Source organism: Nomascus leucogenys, chromosome 2 (assembly GCF_006542625.1).
Source record: "Nomascus leucogenys isolate Asia chromosome 2, Asia_NLE_v1, whole genome shotgun sequence".
NCBI classification, from domain to species: Eukaryota; Metazoa; Chordata; class Mammalia; order Primates; family Hylobatidae; genus Nomascus; species Nomascus leucogenys.
Window position 1 is genome coordinate 75,158,121 of NC_044382.1, and position 20,668 is coordinate 75,178,788.

General features: G+C 54.0%; 3 protein-coding genes across 5 annotated transcripts in view; 2 read left to right on the plus strand and 1 right to left on the minus strand.

Moving 5' to 3' along the window:
- The first annotated feature begins 984 nt into the window (after positions 1–984).
- Positions 985–7,531, plus strand: LOC100601933 (cardiotrophin-2). Its single transcript, XM_003280482.2, has 3 exons — positions 985–1,000; positions 3,865–4,001; positions 7,073–7,531. Exons 1-3 carry the CDS (start codon positions 985–987, stop codon positions 7,529–7,531), a joined length of 612 nt encoding a protein of 203 aa, XP_003280530.1.
- Positions 7,532–8,318: 787 nt separating this feature from the next.
- LOC100601586 (cardiotrophin-1) lies at positions 8,319–15,709 on the minus strand. Of its 2 annotated transcripts, none has more exons than XM_030798603.1 (3): positions 15,643–15,709; positions 12,643–12,758; positions 8,319–9,798 (listed from the first exon to the last, which is right to left on the minus strand). In XM_030798603.1, the coding sequence occupies exons 1-3, from the start codon at positions 15,665–15,667 to the stop codon at positions 9,337–9,339; spliced, it is 603 nt and encodes a 200-aa protein (XP_030654463.1). In that variant the 5' UTR covers positions 15,668–15,709; the 3' UTR covers positions 8,319–9,336. The 2 variants fall into 2 exon arrangements, with proteins under 2 accessions (XP_030654463.1, XP_030654460.1); XM_030798600.1 differs by having other exon boundaries at positions 12,643–12,761; positions 15,643–15,698.
- A 2,324-nt stretch (positions 15,710–18,033) lies between these two features.
- The window catches only part of BCL7C (BAF chromatin remodeling complex subunit BCL7C), a 56,262-nt gene continuing 53,627 nt past the window's right edge, over positions 18,034–20,668 (plus strand). Inside the window, exons 1-4 of one of the 2 annotated variants that reach the window (XM_003280446.4) lie at positions 18,034–18,478; positions 19,041–19,119; positions 19,381–19,489; positions 19,582–19,743. In XM_003280446.4, coding sequence (XP_003280494.1) covers positions 18,387–18,478; positions 19,041–19,119; positions 19,381–19,489; positions 19,582–19,743 — 442 coding nt within the window. In that variant the 5' untranslated portion in view covers positions 18,034–18,386. The remainder of the gene's footprint in view (positions 18,479–19,040; positions 19,120–19,380; positions 19,490–19,581; positions 19,744–20,668) is intronic. The other variant, XM_003280445.3, reaches the window with a different exon arrangement.

A 20,668-nucleotide genomic window follows, 5' to 3' on the forward strand; every position in this document is an offset into this window, starting at 1 on the left:
TGGCCAGATCCCATGACCCCTGGTCCCCACCTCTGCGTGCATCTATGGGCATGAGGTGTGTGTCCCACGTCTGCTCTGTGTAGGTGCCTCTGGCTGGGCCCCCAGGGATGCACTATGGGTTCCCCTGTGTGCACACATGTGTCTGGGACTCTGTGTGTGACGTGTGTAGGCCTGGCATGATCCCACATATATGTACCCATGCCTACTAAAGTGTCAGCTCCACGAGGGCAGGGATTTTTGTCTGTCTTGTTCCATGGTCTGTCCCCAGCACTTAAAACAGGGACTGGTGCACAGTCAGGGCCCGTTAAGTCCTGAATGAATGAGCGCATGAAAGTGTGTGCTCATGCCTGTGTATGCCCACGTGCCAATGCGTGTGTAGACGTGTGACTGTTCCTGTGCCTAAGGGTGCACCTGGGTGTGGACGATGATGTTGCTCACACACCATCCCTCCTGTCCTTTTTCCAAACTCCTTAGGAGCCCAGGCCCAGCGCCTGGGTCCCTGTGGGGCGGAGCAGGGGGCGGCCTCCTCTGCGAAACTGGATCCCAGGACGTGCAGAACAGCAGGGAGCGGGGCGGCCCCTTTGTCCCTGGATAATCCCCATCACGCCCTTGCACCCTCCCTCCCAGCCATCAGGGTTTAGGGTCGAGTTTGGGAGCTGGAGGGGCCTGGGGGCCCCATCTGTGTCCCCTTCCCTACCCGTTTCCTGCCTCTGGGGTTCTGCACACGAGGCCTCCCCGTGCGGAACATATGTCCCCCTTCTGGGTCCTCCCACCAGCTCCCTGTCCTGTCTGGTGGCCAGGTCTGTCTCTCATTCTTTGCCAGGGCCCTGCCCGCTCCTGCCACTCTCCCCAGGATGTGACTCCCTCCCTCCCTCTTGGGCCGTCCCAGGGCTCAGCCCCAGGTATAAAGACACGTGAGGGGCAGAAGGACAGGTGTCCTGAAAGACCCAGAGGCTTCAGAGAGGAAGAAGCCGAGGAGAGAGCATGAGCTGTCCACTGGGTGAGTGAAGGTCGGGGGCGCCAGGCCCCAGAGACACAGGAGGGGGGGACGCGCAGAGCCCCTCCTCTCTCTGACTCAGGTGTCTAGCTCTCTTTGCACCTGCTGAAAACCTCCAACTCCTCCCACATCAAGGCTTCCTTCATCATTAATTCGACAAATATTTATTGAATGCCTATCATGTGCTAGGTACTGTTGGAAGTATCTGGGGAGACAGCAGTGAACAAACAGAAAAAAATCCATGGCCTCATGGAAATTTCATTCTGCAGACACATAATACGTGTACTAACAAGAAAATTGTAAAGCTAGTGTGACAGAAAGTGGTGCAGTGATCCAACTGTGGCTTTTTTTGTTGGTTTGTTTGGTTTTTGAGACAGGGTCTTGCTCTGTGGCCCAGGCTAGAGTGCAGTGGCAGAATCTTTGCTCATTGCAGCCTTAAACTCCAGGGCTCAGGTGATCCTCCTGCCTCAGCCTCCGGAATAGCTGGGACCACAGGTGCACGACACCAGGTTATGCTAATTCTTTTTTTTTTTTTTTGAGACGGAGTTTTTGCTCTGTTGCCTAGGCACGATCTCGGCTCACTGCAACCTCCGCCTCCTGGGTTCAAGTGATTCTCCTGCCTCAGACTCCTGAGTAGCTGGGATTACAGGTGCCCACCACCACGGCTGGCTAATTTTTGTATCGGTAGTAGAGACAGCGTTTCACCATGTTGGCCAGGCTGGTCTCGAACCCCTGACCTCAAGTGATCTACCTGCCTCGGCCTCCCGAAGTGCTGGGATTACAGGCGTGAACCCCCGCGCCTGGCATAATTTTTTTTTTTAACTTTTTGTAGAGATGGGATCTCCTATGTTGCTCAGGCTGGTCTCGAACTCTGGGGCTCAAGCGATCTTCCCAAAATATCGGGATTGCAGCTGTAAACCACTGCAGGCCCGAAGTTTGTCAAATGAAGGAATGAAATGGTCTTCCCTCTCAGGCTTCTCTGAGTTGCTTCTGAACTCTGGGAACTCAGGAATGTGGCAAGGGGGATGAAGGAGGCTGCCCTGGGTTTGCCTCTCATCTCCGTTGCTCCTGGGTGGTGACCTTAGGTCATTCTCCTCCTCTCTGAGCCTCACACTGTTGGTGGAAACATAAACGGACCAGATTTTTTTTTTTTTTGAGACGAAGTCTCACTCTATTGCCCAGGCTGGAGTGCAATGGCAAGATCTCAGCTCACTGCAACCTCCGCCTCCTGGGTTCAAGCGATTCTCCTGCCTCAGCCTCCTGAGTAGCTGGGATTACAGGTGCACACCACCATGCCCAGCTAATTTTGCATTTTTAAGTAGAGACGGGGTTTCACCATGTGGGCAAGGCTAGTCTCGAACTCCTGACCTCGTGATCTGCCAGCCTCGGCCTCCCAAAGTGCTGGGATTACAGGCATAAACCACCGTGCCCGGCCTTTTTTTTTTTTTTTTTTTGAGACAGAGTCTCGGTGTGTCACCCAGGCTGGAGTTCAATGGCTTGATCTTGGCTCACTGCAACCTCCACCTCCCAGGTTCAAGCAATTCTCCTGCCTCAGCCTTTTGAGTAGCTGGGATTACAGGCACCTGCCACCACGGCTGGCTAATTTTTTTGTATTTTTAGTAGAGACGGGGCTTCACCATATTGGCCAGGCTGGTCTCCAACTCCTGACCTTGTGGTCCGCCCGCCTTGGCCTCCCAAAGTGCTGGGATTATAGGCGTGAGCCACCGTGCCCAGCTTGGACCAGATCTCTGAGGGGACAATTTGGCAGCATCTATTTACATTTAAGATAAGCATGCAGCCAGGTGGAGTGGCTCATACCTGTAATCCCAGCACTCTGGGAGGCCAATGCAGGAGGATTGCTTGAGGCCAGGAGTTGGAGCCCAGTCTGGGCAACATAGCAAGACCCTGTCTCCACACAAAATTTAAAAAATTAACTGAGTGTGGTGGTGTGGGTCTGTAGCCCCAGCCGCTTGAGAGGCTGAGGTGGGAGGATCGCCTGCTCCCAGGAATTCAAGGCTGTAGTGAGTTTTGATCCCACCCCTGTATTCCAGCCTGGGTGAGAGAGCAAGACGCCATCTCTAAAAGAAGGAAAAAAGTCACACTTGCGCTGGCTGCCTTTAAAGCATAGAGCTAGCAGGATTTCCTGTGGGATTGGGTGTGTAGAGTAAGAAAAAAATGAAGCATCAAAGAGCACACCATGACTTTGGCCTGAACAACTGGAAGAATTGAAATGCCTTTACCTGAGACAGGGGGGCCCGGGAGAGGAGGGGCTTGGGGGGAATATTCCAGAATTAAACCCTGGATATTTTGGGTTTGAGATGCTTACTAATATTCAAGTGAAAATGTCAAGTAGCGGCCGGGCGCAGTGGCTCACACCTGTAATCCCAGCACTTTGGGAGGCCAAGGCGGGCGGATCACGAGGTCAGGAGATCGAGACCATCCTGGCTAACATGGTGAAACCCCGTCTCTACTAAAAATACAAAAAATTAGCCGGGCGAGGTGGCGGGTGCCTGTAGTCCCAGCTACTTGGGAGGCTGAGGTAAGAGAATGGCGTGAACCCGGGAGGCAGAGCTTGCAGTGAGCTGAGATCACGCCAGTGCACTCTAGCCTGGGCGACAGCGAGACTCCATCTCAAAAAAAAAAAAAAAAAAAAAAAAAAAAATGTCAAGTAGCTGAATCAACGAGCCTGGAGTTCAGAGGGTTCTGGGCCAGGATAATCTACCTGCAGGAGGGTTTGTCACTGACTTGGACATGCAAGATCGCTGTAGCCCACAAGGGATGGGCCCTTTTCCGGAGTTGTGGAGATGAATAAATGAATCGGAGGCAGGGTCGAGGCCATGGTGCTGACCTCCGGCTTCCTTCGCCAGCCCGCCTCTGCCTGCTGACCGTGTTGTCACCACCCCTCAGCTCAGCAGCCTCCATTTCCCCAGCTGAGCCCATCAGTCAAGCCTATAGCCTGGCCCTCTACATGCAGAAGAACACCTCAGCGCTGCTGCAGACTTACGTGAGTGACAAGGGGCATGAGCAGGGGATGAGGGGAGAGGGATGCTGCCTCCCTGGCCCTGCCATGGGTAGGGCGAGCAGAGCAAGTCCAGAAGACTCCTCCATAGCCCGAGGGGACAGGGATGCCTGTAACACTCTAGTGTTCATTAGAGCCACACTCACTCGTGCCACTCATGTCACTGGTGGCTGGGTGACCTTAGGCAAGTCATTCTTCCTCTCTTGGTCTCAGCTTCCTTATCTGCAAAATGGGATGCTGAGCGTGCCTTTGCTGACCTCCCAGGACTGTGACAGGGTTAAAAGGACACACCGAGAGAGAAGGGCTTTACACAGCCACATTTAATTCCCCACCATTCATGCTGTGTGATTATCTGGGCCCATGCCTGCTTGGCACTCTACCCCCAATGTCTGTCACCCAGGCTGGAGTGCAGCGGTGTGATCTCAGCCACTGCAACGTCCACCTCCCGGGTTCAAGTGATTCTTGTCCCTCAGCCTCCTGAGTAGCTGGGATTACAGGTGCATGTCACCACGCCCGGCTAATGTTTGTATTTTTAGTAGAGACAGGGTTTCACCATATTGGCCAGGGTGGTCTTGAACTCCTGGCCTCAACTGATCCACCTGCCTTAGCCTCCCAATGTGCTGGGATTACAGACATGAGCCACTGTGCCTGTCCTTTACCCCCATTATCTTACTGACTCTTCAAACAGTTCTAGGAGGTGGAATTATAATCCATTTTACAGATGAAGAAACTGAGTCTTAGAGGGGGGTGAATAATTTGCCCGAGGTCACAGAGCTAATAACTGGCAGTGCCAGGATCTGTAGCCAGGTCTGTGGAATTTCCTCCCCCTTCCATGGCCTCCCACACCATCTCAAAGTTAAAGCTGGAAGCCTGCTGACTGAGTCTGACCCACAGCTATTTTTTTGTCTGGCCCATACAGCTCCTGTTCAGAGTCTGAATATGAATGGAATGCCTGTCTATAGCAGGCACAGGGATACTGTTGGTCAAAACTCCCACCTGGCATCATAGTCCTGCCTTCTTCGCAACTTACATGGTCTGTCTGGCCCTGGAGCTCCTGACATCTGGAGTTCTTTCTCTGGGCTAGATTTCTGGCCCCCGTGAAGTGACTGAACCTTTCGACCTAGTTTCTAGTCCCACAGCTGTCACTATTCCCTGGATAGCCTTGGGCACCCTTAGCCTCAGTTTTTCCACTTGTAAAATGGGACCAGGCAATCTGCCAGTTAGGACATCTATCAGTGTGCACTAAGGTCCCAGGGCTAGGGGCTGTGGCTCACACCTATAATCCCAGCACTTTGGATGGCTGAGGTGGGAAGATCACCTGAGGTCAGTAGTTCAAGACCAGCCTGGCCAACATGGCAAAACTCCGTCTCTACTAAAAATACAAAAATTAGCCAAGTGTGATGGCGCACACCTTTAGTCCCAGCTATTCAAGAGGCTGAGGCAAAAGAATCTCTTGAGCCCGGGAGGCGGAGGTTGCAGTGAGGCCAGATTGCACCACTGCATTCCAGCCAGGGTGACAGAGTGAGACCCTGTCCCAGAGGGAAAAAAAAAAAGATTCTGGCGATCTTACTTTGTGGAAGTAAGAACTTTGATGGGGAAGGTTCTCAATTAAATGTAGTAATATTAACAAGTATTTATTAATGATTGTAAGAAAATTAACAGGCCAGGCATGGTGGCTTATGCCTGTAATCCCAGCACTTTGGGAGGCCGAGGTGCACTTGAGGTAAGGAGTTCAAGACCAGCCTGGCCAACATGGTGAAACTCTATCTCTACTAAAAATACAAAAATTAGCCGGGAGTGGTGGCACATATCTGTAATCCCAGCTACTCAGGAGGCTGAGGCACGAGAATTGCTTGAACCTGGGAGGCGGAGGTTGCAGTGAGCCGAGATCATGCCACTGCACTCCAGCCTGGGTGACAGAGCAAGACTCCATCTCGGGAAATAAAATTAAAATAAAGTAAACAAACATAACTAAATGCCATAAATAAAAAAGATACCAGGCTGTAACTACATTGTCAATAATATACTTGGTTTAAAATATTTCAGTAGGCCAGGTGTGGTGGCTCGTGCCTGTAATCCCATCACTTTGGGAGGCTGAGACAGGTGGATCACCTGAGGTCAGGAGTTCGAGACCAGCCTGACCAACATAGTGAAAATACAAAATTAGTCAAGTGTGGTGGCGTGTGCCTGTAATCCCAGCTACTTGTGGGGCTGAGGTGGGAGAATCGCTTGAACCTGGGAGGCAGAGGTTGTAGTAAGTCAAGATCACACCATTGCATTCCAGCCTGGGCAACAAGAGCAAAACTCTGTCTCAAAATAAATAAATAAATAATAAAAGAAAAGAAAACATTACAGTAAATAATGTAATCATAGTGTTCATTGATTGATATTAATATAAATATATTATTAATGATGGCTTATCATACCCTTATTGTATATCAGATGCTGTATTCTATATTAGACTGTGCTAAGTGCTTTTTTTTTTTTTTTTTTTAAGAGTTTCACTCTGTCGCCCAGGCTAGAGTGCAATGGTATGATCTCGGCTCACTGCAACCTCTGCCTCCTGGGTTCAAGTGATTCTCGTGCCTCAGCCTCCTGAGTAGCTGGCATAGCAGGCGTGCACTGCCACAGCTGGCTAAGTTTTGTATTTTTAGTAGAGACAGGGTTTTGGCATGTTAACCAGGCTGGTCTCAAACTCCTGAACTCAAGTGATCTGCCCATCTCGGCCTCCCAAAGTGCCAGGATTACAGCTGTGAGCCACCATGCCCAGCCTGCTAAGGGCTTTATATATATTATTTCCTATAATCTTCATAATAACACTGCCAGATGGGAATTTCTGAAGCTTGTGACTCCACGTTGCACAGCTAGCGTGCAGAGGATGACACACCTGAGCCTCCTAGGGCCCTTGCCCTGTGTCAGGACATCCCAGCAACTCCCTGAGACGCAGCCAGAGACGACTCCTGGGAAGAAGCCAGTCTCAGTGGGCAGGCACTGAGTCAGAGTCCCAGGCACCGCTCTGGTCCCCTCACTCCTGTCTGTCTCTGTCCCTTCTGCAGCTCCAGTACCAGGGCAGCCCCTTTAGTGACCCTGGCTTCTCGGCCCCTGAGCTCCAGCTCAGCAGCCTGCCTCCTGCCACCACCTTCTTTAAGACCTGGCATGCCCTGGATGACGGGGAACGGCTGAGCCTTGCTCAGAGGGCCTTCCTGGCATTGACCCAGCACTTCCAGCTCGTGGGGGACGACCAGAGCGACCTGAACCCTGGCAGTCCCATCCTGCTGGCTCAGCTCGGGGCTGCGAGACTCAGGGCCCAAGGCCTGCTGGGCAATATGGCTGCCATCATGACAGCCCTGGGGCTGCCAATCCCCCCAGAAGAGGATACTCTAGGGCTTGTTGCCTTTGGGGCCTCGGCCTTTGAGGGGAAATGTCAAGGCTACGTGGTGACCCGGGAATATGGCCACTGGACAGACCGAGCTGTGAGAGACTTGGCTCTGCTCAAGGCTAAGTACCCAGCATAGAGGGGTAGGACTTCCTGTCAGAGGCTGCAGCACTTCCTCTTTCACAATGGCCTCTTTTCTGCCTTGCTTGTGGGCTAGAAAAGGAGATAAACCTTGTCTAGCAGACGGGGCTTGGGTGCCATGTCTGGGAATATTTCCTGGGAGCCAGGCGTCAATTTCCTTATTTCAGGGCCTTCCGGCCCAGGTGCTCTGGCCTGCCTTCCAGGTCTGGGTCAACCTCCATGGATACCATTCCATGGGTTACCCATCCAGTGGTACTGGGTGTCCACTTCCTGGTTGGAAAGATGCACCTCTCCAAAGAGGCTTCACCTGTTACTCCACAGGGAGAGGACAGTTGGTCCCCTTCCTAGGCTCTCCCTGAGACCTTCCCCTTTTTGTAATTTTGGGACAGTTGGGGCTGCCTTCCTGTCTCTGTCTACCTTATTCCCTGTATGAAGAGCCCGCCTTTCTAAGCGGATGGGCTTCCTTCTTCCTGCTGAAGTTCATTGGCTCCCCTTGTTGGCCTGTCTGTCTGGGGCCACTGTTCCACTTCCTGTCCTCAGGGGCTCCACTTCCTGATCCATGGAAGCCCAATTCTTGAAGAACTAAGGACTGCATCACATCTGTTTCCTGTTAGGACACATCCACTTCCTGTTCTGGGCTGGCAGAGGGCACCACTGGCCAGGGGCTGTCAGCCTCCTATTTATACTGCTGCACTTCTTGGGCATGTCTGGGGGACTAGGCTGCATCCCAAGCGTCCCTTTCTCCCTAAAGCTGTCTCCCCATTTTCAACAACTATATATACAGGTAACTTTAGTTTCTTTTTTATTTTTAAACATTTTATTTACAAAAAATTAATTTATTTTCAGAAATAAAACTCTTTTAAGGTGTTGCTTGTTTTGTCTCCACAGATCTGGTGGGAGGCAGTGGAAGTGTGCAGGGACAGGGCAGAGGGGCTGAAGGAAAGGAAGACATCAAAGGGACAGGGCTGAGGCCCAAAGGGATGGGGTGTGGAAGACTGGGGATGTGGGTGGAGTGAGCCCGAGGAAGGTGGCCGAGATGCGGAGTAGCCTTCCCCCCATAGGACCAGCAGGCACGCCCCTGGCCAGGGAAGCACAGACAGACGGCCAGACGGGGACAAGGAGAGAAGGTGTCACCTCCTTGAGATGAAGCTGAGATGTACACATGCGCTCACACAAGGCCACGGGGAGGCAGGAAGTGGGGATGGAGAAAAACAGAGACCCCCCAAGAGCTGGGTAAAGGGGGAGGCCAAAGGGAACTGAGGCAGGCCCAAGGAAGGAGGGAGAGCAAGAAAATGGTAGACCCAGACAGAGTTACCATGCAGACGAGGAGGGCCCAGGAGTTAAGAGAACGGGGCAGGCAAAGCAAAGAGAGGCTGGGACAGTGGCTCACGCCTGCCATCCCAGCACTTAGGGAGGCTGAAGTGGGAGGATCGCTTGAGCCCAGTAGTTCAAGACCAGCCTGGGCAACATGGCGAAACCTCGTCTCTACAAAACATTAAATAAAAAACTAGCCGGCTGTGGTGGCGCGTGCCTGTAGTCCCAGCTGCTGGGGAAGCTGAGGCGGGAGGATGGCTTGAGTCCAGGAGGTTGAGGCTGCAGTGCTGGGATCACGCCACTGCACTCCAGCCTGGGCGACAGAGACCCTGCCCGTCCCCTCCCCTCTCCCCCACAAAAAGCAAAGAAGGCCGAGGCAATGGAGACAGCTAAGAGCAGACAGACACCGACAGCGGCAGAGAAAGACAAAGAAGCGGAAGGAGAGACGGAACCCAGCGGGAGGAGGCGGCGCGAGCTGCCCTGCCGCGCTCAGGCAGAGCCCCCGGGCAGCAGCTGGCCCAGGTCGCCCTCGGTGCGGCTCAGCCACTCGCGGTAGAGGCCGCAAACGCGGAGCCCCAGCACCTTGGCGGGGAAGACTCCGGCGGCGGAGGCGGCAGAGGCGGTGGCGGCGGGGGGCTCGGCCCGGGGCCCGCGGTTGGCGGCGCCCAGCGCGGCCAGCAAGGCCTCCACGGCAGCGCCCAGGGCCCGGGCCTGGCGCGCCGCGTCCTCCAGGCGGCGCAGCAGGCGCGGCGCGCGCGGGTTCAGCTCGGCCTGGCGGCGGCGCACTGCGTCCAGCAGCGGGGGCAGCGCGGCCAGCGCCGCCGCGTCCAGCCGCAGCCGCTCGTGCACTGGCAGCCCCGAGTGGCTCGTAGCCGGAGCGCTCAGGCCGGCCACCGGCAGCCGCGGCGGCGAGAAGCTGGGCAGCCCGAAGGGGTCTCCCTGGAGCTGCACCTGCGGAGACACGGCCGGCGGGTCAGCGGGGCCCCGGAGCACGGGCAGGGGGCTGTTAATTGGGCTCTCCAACCCGCTCTCTGGGGGCCTCGGTTTCCTCATCTTGCAGATGATAATTCCTCCTAACAGACAAAGCTGCTCTGTTTAGGGCAAAACAAAGTGGCATGCGCTTGACACCAATGCCTGTTTCTTCCTCCCTAAACTGGACCCAGACTGGGCCAGTTTAGGTCAGCACTTTGGGAGGCCAAGGTGAGAAAATCACTTGAGCCCAGGGGTTGGAGACCAGCCTAGGCAACACAGCAAGACCACAGCTCTAAAAAAAAAAAAAAACAAAACAGCGAGTGTGGTGGCGCATGTCTGTAGTTCCAGCTATTCCGGAGGCTGAGGCTGAGGTGGGACGATTGCTTGAGCCCAGGAGGTCAAGGCTTCAATGAGCTATGATGGCACCACTGCCCTCCAGCCTGGGTGAGAGTCAGACCCTGTCTCAATAAATAAATAGGACCTAATAACAGCAGCAACTTCATAAAGCAGTTATGACCATGTCAAGTGTTCAAGACAGGGCCTGGCCCCAGGAAGAGTTCACTAAAAATGTCAGCTCTTTTATTAAAGTTACCTTACAGACCGGAGTTCAAATCCTATCTTCACCACTTACTAGCTGTGCAGTTTGAGCAAAACCACTTCCCTTCTCTGAGCCTCAGCCTTCTCATCTGTACCATGAATGGGGAATCTTCCTGTCCTGTCTTCATGGAAATCATGTAAGATAGTTCAGGGGCCAAGGGGGCTTCATTCCCTTCCCTATCCTCCCCAACCTCTGTACCTACATTGAGCAGGGGCTCAATGAATCAACGTCATATGAATGAACAAATGTAAGATAAATGTGGGGCTGGGCACGGTGACTCACACCTGTAATCCAGGCACTCTGGGAGGCCAAGGCGGGCAGATCACGTGAAGTCAGGAGTTCAAGACCCACCTGGCCAACATGGTGAAACCCTATCTCTACTAAAAATACAAAAATTAGCCAGATGTGGTGGCAGTGACTGTAATCCCAGCTACTCGGGAGGCGGAGGCAGAAGAATCCCTTGAACCTGGGAGGCGGAGGTTGCAGTGAACTGAGATCGCACCATTGCACTCCAACCTGAGCCACAAGAGCGAAACTCCGTTTCAAAAAAAAAAAAAAATGTTGGGCGGGAGATACAGTGACTACAGTGACTTACCCTAGGAAGTGGCAGAGCTGGAATTTGAACCAAAGTTCATAGCAGTACAAAGCTAATTTTGTTTGTTTGTTTTAAATAGATGGGGTCTCATACTGTCACCAAGGGTGGAGACCAATGGTTTGATCACACAGCTTCCAGGGCTCAAGCAATCCTCCACACTCAGCCTCCTGAGTAGATGGAACCACAGGCATGCACCACCATGCCTGGCTATTTTTTTCTTTTCCTTTTTCTTTTCTTTTATTCTTTTCTTTTTTAAGAGATGAGAGCTCACTGTGTTACCCAGGCTGGTCTTGAACTCCTGAGCTCAAGCGATCCTCCTGCCTCAGCCTCCTAAAGCGATGGGATTACAGGCATGAGCCAATGCACCCAGCCCAAAGCTAGTTCTATTATGCCACTATTCTCCCACTATCCGCTGCCATAATTGTTACATTATTATTTTTAATGTTATTGTTACTGCCCAAGCTCACAGTTAACAAGTTGGCAGGCCTGCAGCCTGATTCAGCTATACCCTCCCTTCACTACACGAGGGTAATTTGGGGAAATATTTTCTTTCCTTGGGCAGGGTCCTTTGCCCAACTAAAGATGTCAGCAGATCCCTGTCTTCTGTAAAAGTGCCCTCTTGGGATAACTGTTGCTCCAGATTGGAACCTCTTCTTGGCTTCCCTGAATATCCCAGGTGGGAGAGTTCACAGTTAATCATATTTAGCTGCCTCCTTTTACAGTTGGGGAGAGACCAAGGCCCATGGAGGGGAGATGTCAAGGTCATGCAGAGCCTAGAACCTCGGTTTCCTGAGATACAGATCAGAGTTCTCTTCACTGCCCCAGGCTACCTGGCTACCTCTGACTTAAAGCACCAAGGTCACTTGAGCCCAGGAGTTCAAGACCAGCCTGGGCGGCCGGGCATGGTGGCTCACGCCTGTAATCCCAGCACTTTGGGAGGCCGAGGTGGGCGGATCACGAGGTCAGGAGATCGAGACCATCCTGGCTAACACGGTGAAACCCCGTCTCTACTAAAAATACAAAAAAATTAGCCGGGCGAGGTGGCGGGTGCCTGTAGTCCCAGCTACGCGGGAGGCTGAGGCAGGAGAATGGCATGAACCCGGGGGGGGCGGAGCCTGCAGTGAGCCGAGATTGCGCCACTGCACTCCAGCCTGGGTGAAAGAGCGAGACTCCTTCTCAAAAAAAAAAAAAAAGACCAGCCTGGGCAATATAGCAAGACCCTGCCTCTACAAAATAATGAAAAAATTACCCAGGCATGGTGGTGCGTGCCTGTGGCCCCACCTACTTGAGAGGCTAAGGCAGGAGGATTGCTTGAGCCCAGGAGGTTGAAGCTGCAATGAGCCATAATGGCACCACTGCACTCCAGCCCGGGCAACAGAGCGAGGCCTCCTCTCAAAATCAAAGCACTGAGGAGGGTGCCTCCAAGCTGGAGAGGACAGAGTGGCATCTGGGTCACAGACAGGGTCCTCTTCCAATTTGCTGTGTGGCCAGGGGCAAGTTGCTGTCCCTCTCAGGAGCCCTGATTTCCACAGCTGGAAAATGAGGTTGAGAGAATGGGTGATCGAGGACCTCTGTGATGTCTGCTGCCATTCCCCAGGCCCCCGGCACCCCCACCCCCATTCCCACTCACATATTCCTGGAGCAGCTGCTCAGCGTATTTGGTGAGGAGGTGTGCAAGGCTGTGTGTCTGACGGATCTTGGCCTCCAAGTGGGGAAGAAGTGAGACTGAGGAATCAGCCTGGGGGTCTTCTGGTGGGAAAGGGGGGAGGAATGAGGATGGCCCAACCTCCTGCTCATTGATCACCTCTCCCAGGCTGGCTCTTTGTTCCTGACCCCATCAGGGTCTGTCCCATTCCAACTGAAGGAAAATGAGGCACCAGACCTTTGTCAAGCAGGTGGTCTACCTGAAATATATTGCCTGTCCCCAAATCACTGTTGAAATCCTATTAAAGTCAAATTCAAAGACAGTCATGCCTTGCTTAACAACGGGGATACATTCTGAGAAATGCATCCTTAGGCGATTTCATCGTGGTGCAAACATCATAGAGTGTATTTACACAAACCTAGGTGGTACAGCCTGCTACACACCGAGGCTATGTGGTGTTAGTCAATTGTTCCTAGGCTGCAGACATGGACAGCGTGTTATAGTACAGCAGGCAACTGGAACACAGTGGTACTTGTGTATCTAAACATAGAAAAGGGCCGGGTGAGATTGCTGATGTCTGTAATCTTAGCATTTCGGGAGGCCAAGGCAGGTGGATTGTTTGAGCCCAGGAGTTTGGGACCAGCCTGGGCGATATGGTGAAACCCCAGCTTTACAAAAAATACAAAAATAAACTAAGCATGGTGGCACATGCTGGTAGTCCCAGCTACTTGAGAAGCTGAGATGAGAGGATCACTTGAACCCCGAGAGGTCGAGGCTGCAGTGAGCTGTGAGTGTGCCACTGCACTCCAGCCTGGGCAACAGAGTAAGACCCTATCTCTAAATAAATAAATAAATAAATAAATAAATAAACAAATACATAGAAAAGCTACAGTTAAAATACATATATATGTATGTATTTTATTATATAATATATATTGGTTGGGCGTGGTGGCTCATGCCTGTAATCCCAGCACTTTGGGAGCCCGAGATGGGCAGATCACTTGAGGTCAGGAGTTTGAGACCAGCCTGGCCAACATGGTGAAACGCCATTTCTACTAAAAATACAAAAATTAGCCAGGCATTGGGCTCAGTGGCTTACGCCTGTAATCCCAGCACTTTGGGAGGATGAGGTGGGCAGATCACTTGAGGTCAGGAGTTTGAGACCCGCCTGGCCAACATGGTGAAACCCCGTTTCTACTAAAAATACAAAAAGTAGCCAGGCACTGGGCTTAGTGGCTCACGCCTGTAATCCCACACTTTGGGAGGATGAGGCGGGCAGATCACTTGAAGTCAGGAGTTCAGGACCATCTGGTGAAACCCTGTCTCTACTAAAAATACAAAAATTAGGCATGATGGTGGGTGCCTGTAATCCCAGCTACCAGGGAGCCTGAGGCATGAGAATCGCTTGAACCTGGGAGGAGGAAGTTGCATTGAGCTGAGATCAGGTCACTGCACTCCAGCCTGGGTGACAGACCGAGACTTCCTCTCAAAAAAAAAAAATTGTCTGGGCGCAGTGGCTCACGCCTGTAATCCTAGCACTTTGGAAGGCTGAGGCAGGTGGATCACGAGGTCAAGAAATCAATACCATCCTAGCCAACATGATAAAACCCCGTCTCTACTAAAAATACAAAAAAAATTAGCTGGACTTGGTGGCACGTGCCTGTAGTCCCAGCTACTTGGGAGGCGGAGGCAGGAGAATTGCTTGAACCCAGGAGGCAGAGGTTGCAGTGAGCCGAGGTCACTGCACTCCAGCCTGGCGACAGAGCAAGACTCCATCCCAAAAGAGAAAGAGAGAGAGAGAGAGAGACAGAGTCTCGCTCTTTCACCCAGGATGGGGTGCAGTGGTGCAATCTTGGCTCATTGCAGCCTCGACCTCCTGAGCTCAAGTGATCCTCCCGCCTCAGTCTCCTGTGTAGCTGGGACTACAGGCATGCGCCACCATGCCCGGTTAATTTTTGTATTTTTTGTAGAGACAGGGTTTCGCCATGTTGCCCAGGCTAAAAATGTTTAGAATCTTATGGGACCTCCATTGTCTGTGCGGTCCACCTGTTGACCAAATGTTGTTATGCAGTGCATGACTGTACTGCCTCCTCAGTGAAGCCTCCAGAATCACTCCTCCTTTATAAACGAACTCCTTCCTCTGACTTAAGGCCATATGCATGAGTTCCAGGGTAGCTCTTTTAATGGCTTTTCTGTGTGTATCTGCCTTAGCCTGAGAGCCCTTTGAGGACAGGGCTTACATATTTCTACCTCAGCGACTGCTAGTGGACTTCAACATCATCGAAGCACCGAACTTCACATCAAAATGTGCCTTGAAGGCCCATTTTACAGATAGGGAGACTGATTTCCATTTCCATTTCTCTCCCTGATGCCCCATCCATGCAAGGCGCTGGCCTGGCTAGTCAGCGAATCAAGGTCCGCAAGAGCCAGTGTCTGGCGCCCCGGGAGGGACTCCACTTCCCGAAACGCACAGCGCGCGCCCGATGCGTGCTGGGGAATGTAGTCCTGACCTGGTGCCCCGCCCCGCCCCCCCGAAGGTTCCCAGCACCAGTCGCGATCCTCAGCAGCCCAGACTTTCGTCTCCTGTTGTCACTCACTACTTTCTGTGACTCCAAGACTGCCTTCCCTTACTCTACCCCTTCCTTCAGCACCCCCAGCTCTGATTCTTTCCCGAGACTCAGTGGACGCAGGGGTCCTGCCCCAGCCCCGACCCCAGTCCTCCCCCTGGGTGTCCTCGAACCGGTGATCTAAGCCCTGAGCCCAGGTCCCTAAAACCTCAGCCCCAGGCCTCCTCTAAACCCTAGCGCCTGCCGTTTCTCACAACTCACCCGCTCACTCGTTACCTGACACCGGAGCCCTGCCCTTCCCCGCCAAGGCCGCTCCCCTCCCGGACCCGGGGGTGGCGGAGACCCAGACCCCCAGCTCCCAACCCCTTTGACTCCTGCGCCCCTCAGCGACCCGGCGTCCGGTCCCTCAGCCCCTTACCCAGACTTCCCTCCCTCCGGCTCATGCTGGCCCCTGGCTGATCCCGGCTCCCTTCACGCCCCCCTTTCGAGGGGGGAGAAAGGGGAAAGGGCTGGGGGCGTGGCCCGGGCGCAGCCAATCAGAGCCCAGACCCCAAACATTTCATCCTACCCCCCCCTTTTCAGACAGGATTCCTTGGCCCTGAGCTCAGCTCCTCGCCCGTGGGGCCTAGTGGGGGAAGGGGCCCGAGGGGGGAGGCAAGTTGTCCGCCGGGTGGACAGGACCTCGGGGCTGGGGGTGTCAGGGCCTGGGAGGCAGCCCAATGTCCTGCCGCGGGCTCAGGCTTGGACCTGAGGCAGGGGCTGCTTTGGGTGTAAAGCTGAGGAGACAGGAGAGGCAACTGCCCGACTGGCAGGACAGGAATGCGCAGGCCCTCTCTCTAGTCTGGGGCGTGGCTTGCGAGGGAGGCCACGATGGGGGCCGTCAGGCTTGGGGCACGCTTGTCCAGACATACATCTCCTGGCCTATCTTAGATGGCTTCCAATCTCATTGTCACACCCACCAGGAGGGAGACAGATACACTGCTCTCCTCTCCTTAGCAGGCCTAGTAATAGAATCACACCCCTCCCCCCCCCCCGCCCCAGGAGAACAAGCTTCAGAGACCTGGACAGGAAGTCACACCCACACATCAACCCCATTAACCTGGTGCAGACTGAAAGGAAGGCACATAGGGATGATCCATACGCGGTTTCTGGCCCCCGCGAGGGGCTCGCGGTCTGTCGAGGAAGCCCATAGACAACAGCAGCTAAAGGGGTTTGTGAGTGAAGACGAGGAGGCCCGTGTGTGTGTGTGTGTGTGTGTGCGCGTGCGTGTGTCTGCGTGTGTGCGTTCATGCGGACGTGTGTGCGTGTGAGCGTGCGTGTGTGCGAGTGGATTTTTGTGCCTGTGAGGGTGCAGGTGTGCGCGTGTGTGCATGTGCGCGTGCATGTGTGTGCGTGTGTTCGTGTGAGTGAGTGTGTGCGTTGCCATGAGCAGACAATTGCTGGAATAAAGGAAGAAAGAGTTTAACTGGAGAGGGCACAGCAGATAGAATTGAGCCAGACAATTGGTAGGGCCGACAATCACATGTGTATTAACCGTAAATATTTATTAGGCATTTAGCATGTGCTGGGCACTGTTCTAAGAGCTATATGCACATTAACTAACTCCTATGTTATAGATGCAGAATAGAGAGAAGTGACTTGTCCAGGGTAACACAGTTAGGTGTGGCACAGCTGGGATTTTACCTAAGCAGCTTGGCTCAAAAAAATGCTGTCCTAACCATGCTCCTAACCCCTTATACACTTAACCTCTGGACATGGTCACGCCCAAATTCACAGACACAACAGCCACACCTTGAAACACACACACACACACACACACACACACACACACACACAGCAGCACAAATTTTGACATGGTCTTATCTGCTTACAAGCCAGCCTCAGATAAAGTCAACCAAGACATACTCATTTTATTTAAGTAATGTACATTTTATTTAAGTCATGTGATGGATTTTCACAGAATACATATGCCCAGGGAACCAGCACCAGATTACACAACAGAACTGGATCAACTCCCAGAAGCTCTCCCTTCGTCCCCTCGTCCCCTCCCAATCCTTAGGGCTGCCACTATCTTGACTTTGGTGCACTATAAATTAGTTTTGTCTGGTTCTGAACGTAATACACCTGGAACCATCTAGTATGTACTGTTGTATTTGGCTTCTCTCACTCAAGATTTCATCATGCGACTTGTCTATGTTGTTGTGTGTAGCTGGGCATGTCAATCCCGTTGCTGTGTCTATATGCATGGTAATGAGTAGGGCATCATTCATTTTCCATTCTGTTGATGGGTTATTTTCAGTTTGGGGCTGTTATGAAAGGGCTCTGAACGTTCCCATGCACCCTCTTGATGCTCACACCTACACATTTCTGCTGGATGTTGACAGCCTAGGAGTGGAACTGCTCTATCACAGAGGTGGCATATGTTCGGCTTCATTAGAAAACTGCCAGTTTTCCAAAATGTCTCTACCAATTTACACTCCCCCAGAAATACAAGAGAGGTCCAGTCGCTCTACTTTCTCGCCTCCACGTGGTGCGGTCTTTTTCACTTTAGCCATTCTGGTGGTGGAGACCCACTCGTATTCGCAGCGCCTGGCGCGTAATTGGCACTCAGTTAACAAGACTGTTGAATGAATGGATGACTAAGTTGAGCGGTGTAGACCAAGAGCCTGGCGAGGGCGGACACACGCACGCACTCCACACACAGCGTTTCGCAGACACCCACCGCGGCTCACGCAGCGCAGGACACAGACCCTCTCGCGCAACCCCGCGCCCACGTGGTCTGAACACACGGCCTCAGCCCTGCCTCGCGCGTCCGGTCGCCGAGCCGTCCCCAACTCCCGCTCTCGGCGGCGGGCAGGGGGCGCTGCGCGTCCAGGCGCTCCGAGGGGGCGGGCCCGGGTCGGGGCGGGGCCGGCCGGGCTTCCAGGCCTGGGCTCTGGCCGCCCGCGCCACCGGGCCGCTCCGGGGACAGGCCGGGGCGGGGCGCGGCGGCAGGAAACGGGGCGGGGACTCGCGGAGGCGTTGGGGACGAGAGAGGGCGCGGCCAACTCCCGGGGGGACGGCAGGCCAAGAGCGCGGCGCCCGGGCCTGGCGCCGAGCCTGAGCCCGCCGGACGGGAGGCGGCCCCGCTGCGGGCTCGGCCCCGGCCCCAGCCCCGCCAGCATGGCCGGCCGGACCGTAAGGGCCGAGACCCGGAGCCGGGCCAAGGATGACATCAAGAAGGTGATGGCGACCATCGAGAAGGTCCGGAGATGGTGAGCGCTGCCCGGGGGCCAGGGACGGGACACGGCGGGACCACCACCACCAAAGGCGTCTACGCTACCCTCGCCAGCTCTGGGCCCCGGGTGTTCGGTGTATCTCTGCCCACTAGCTTTGCCCTGGATCCACAGGGCTCTGTCCCCGTTCCCCTGGCTACTCCTGGGGGTCTACAAAGCGTGATCCCCAGCCGTGTCCTCCCAGAGCGGGAGCCCCCGCTTGTGCCCCGCCCCCTAAATCTTTGACACCCCTCCTGCAAGTGCGCCCCGGGATCTGCAGGGCTCTGATCCCGGGCCAGGCCCATAGCCACGCCCCCCATGTGTGCCCCAGGGGTCCGCAGAGCCAGGGCCCCAAATCATATCCTCTCTCTAGAGGCACCCACCGCCTAAGCCCTGGGGTTTGCAGGACTCTCTTTCTCCATGTAACTATGCCCCATTAGCAAAACTGCTGCTATCTTCCTGTGCCTCCTCAACCTCTGCAGGTACCCCCAGATGTGTCCGGCTCCTAGGGGGGTGGGTCTCCCCTCAGGCCTCTCTGACCCAGCCCCCCACCCTCCCACAGGGAGAAGCGATGGGTGACTGTGGGCGACACTTCCCTTCGTATCTTCAAGTGGGTGCCAGTGGTGGACCCCCAGGAGGAGGTGAGCAACCCCCATTCCCACAAGGCCCTGCATCTGTGCAACCTCAGGCAAGTTCCTCCCCACCCTGACCTCTACCTCCAGCTCCCCGAGACCTCAGATGCAGCAGGACAGACGGGAACCATCATTAGCAGCTCCTCCCCTTTTGCCCTTTTCTGCTCCACACCCCCTGAGTTTGAGCCCTTTTGCTTCTCAGTGCCTCAGTTTCCTTAGGTGTACGGTGGGGCTTTCCAAGAGCTCTGACCCTAATCCTCTAACCCCCAGGAGCGAAGGCGGGCAGGTGGCGGGGCAGAGAGATCCCGTGGCCGGGAACGTCGGGGCAGGGGTGCCAGTCCCCGAGGGGGTGGCCCTCTCATCCTGCTGGATCTTAATGGTAGGTAGGGATCCTGAAACGCGGGGGGCTGTGGGGACTGAAGGAGTGTACTAGGGATCTCAGGCCAACCGTCTTGGCTCTTGCTCCCGCAGATGAGAACAGCAACCAGAGTTTCCATTCGGAAGGTTCCCTGCAAAAGGGCACAGAGCCCAGTCCTGGGGGCACCCCCCAGCCCAGCCGCCCCGTGTCACCTGCTGGACCCCCAGAAGGGGTCCCTGAGGAGGCTCAGCCCCCACGGCTGGGCCAAGAGAGAGGTAGGACCAGGTATCTCCCAGGAGCCCTCTCCTCTAAGTCCTGTCTTCTCCAGAGTCTAACCTACCAGCTTATCCCTATACCTGCTCCCCGTCATGTGCACCCTCCTCAAGGCGTCTTCCAACTCCTGCAGAATCTCCCTATAGCTGCTGTCTCATTCCTCTGGTCTCTTAGAATCTATACAGACATATCACTGTCTGAGATTTTCATGTAAATTAATTTTTTACTAGTTTATCTTTCTCCTCACTCTCATGTCAGTTTCCTGAATGTTGGAACCATATTGATCCTTTTTTTTTTTTTTTTTTTTTTTTTTGAGACAAGGTCTCGCTCTGTCACCCAGGCTAGAGTAGTATAGTGGTGTGATCATAGCTCACTGCAGCCTTGAACTTCCTGGGCTCAAGAGATCCTCCCGCCTCAGCCTCCCAAGTAGCTGGGACCACAGGCATATGCCACCACACCTGGCTAATTTTTGTATTTTTTGTAGAGATAAGGTTTCACCATGTTGCCCAGGCTGGTCTTAAACTCACTTGCTCAAGCGATTCTCCACCTTCAGCCTCCCAAAGTGCTGGGATTACGGGTGTGAGCCATCACACCCACGCCCGGCTCCCCACCCTTTTTTTTTAGAGACAAGGTCTCTGTCACCCAGGCTGGAGTACACTGGTGCAATCATAGCTCACTGCAGCCTCAAACTCCTGGGCTCAAGGGATCCTCTGGCCCCAGCCTCCCAAATAGCTGGGACTACAGGTGTGTGCCACCATGCCCAACTAATTCTTAAATTTTTTGTAGAGATAGGGTCTCACTATGTTGCCAAAGTTGGTTTTGAACTCGTGGCCTGAAATGATCCTTCTGTCTCAGCCTCCCAAGGTGCTGGGATTATAGGCGTGAGTCACTGTGCCTGGCCCTATGTGATCTTGTTCACTACTGTAT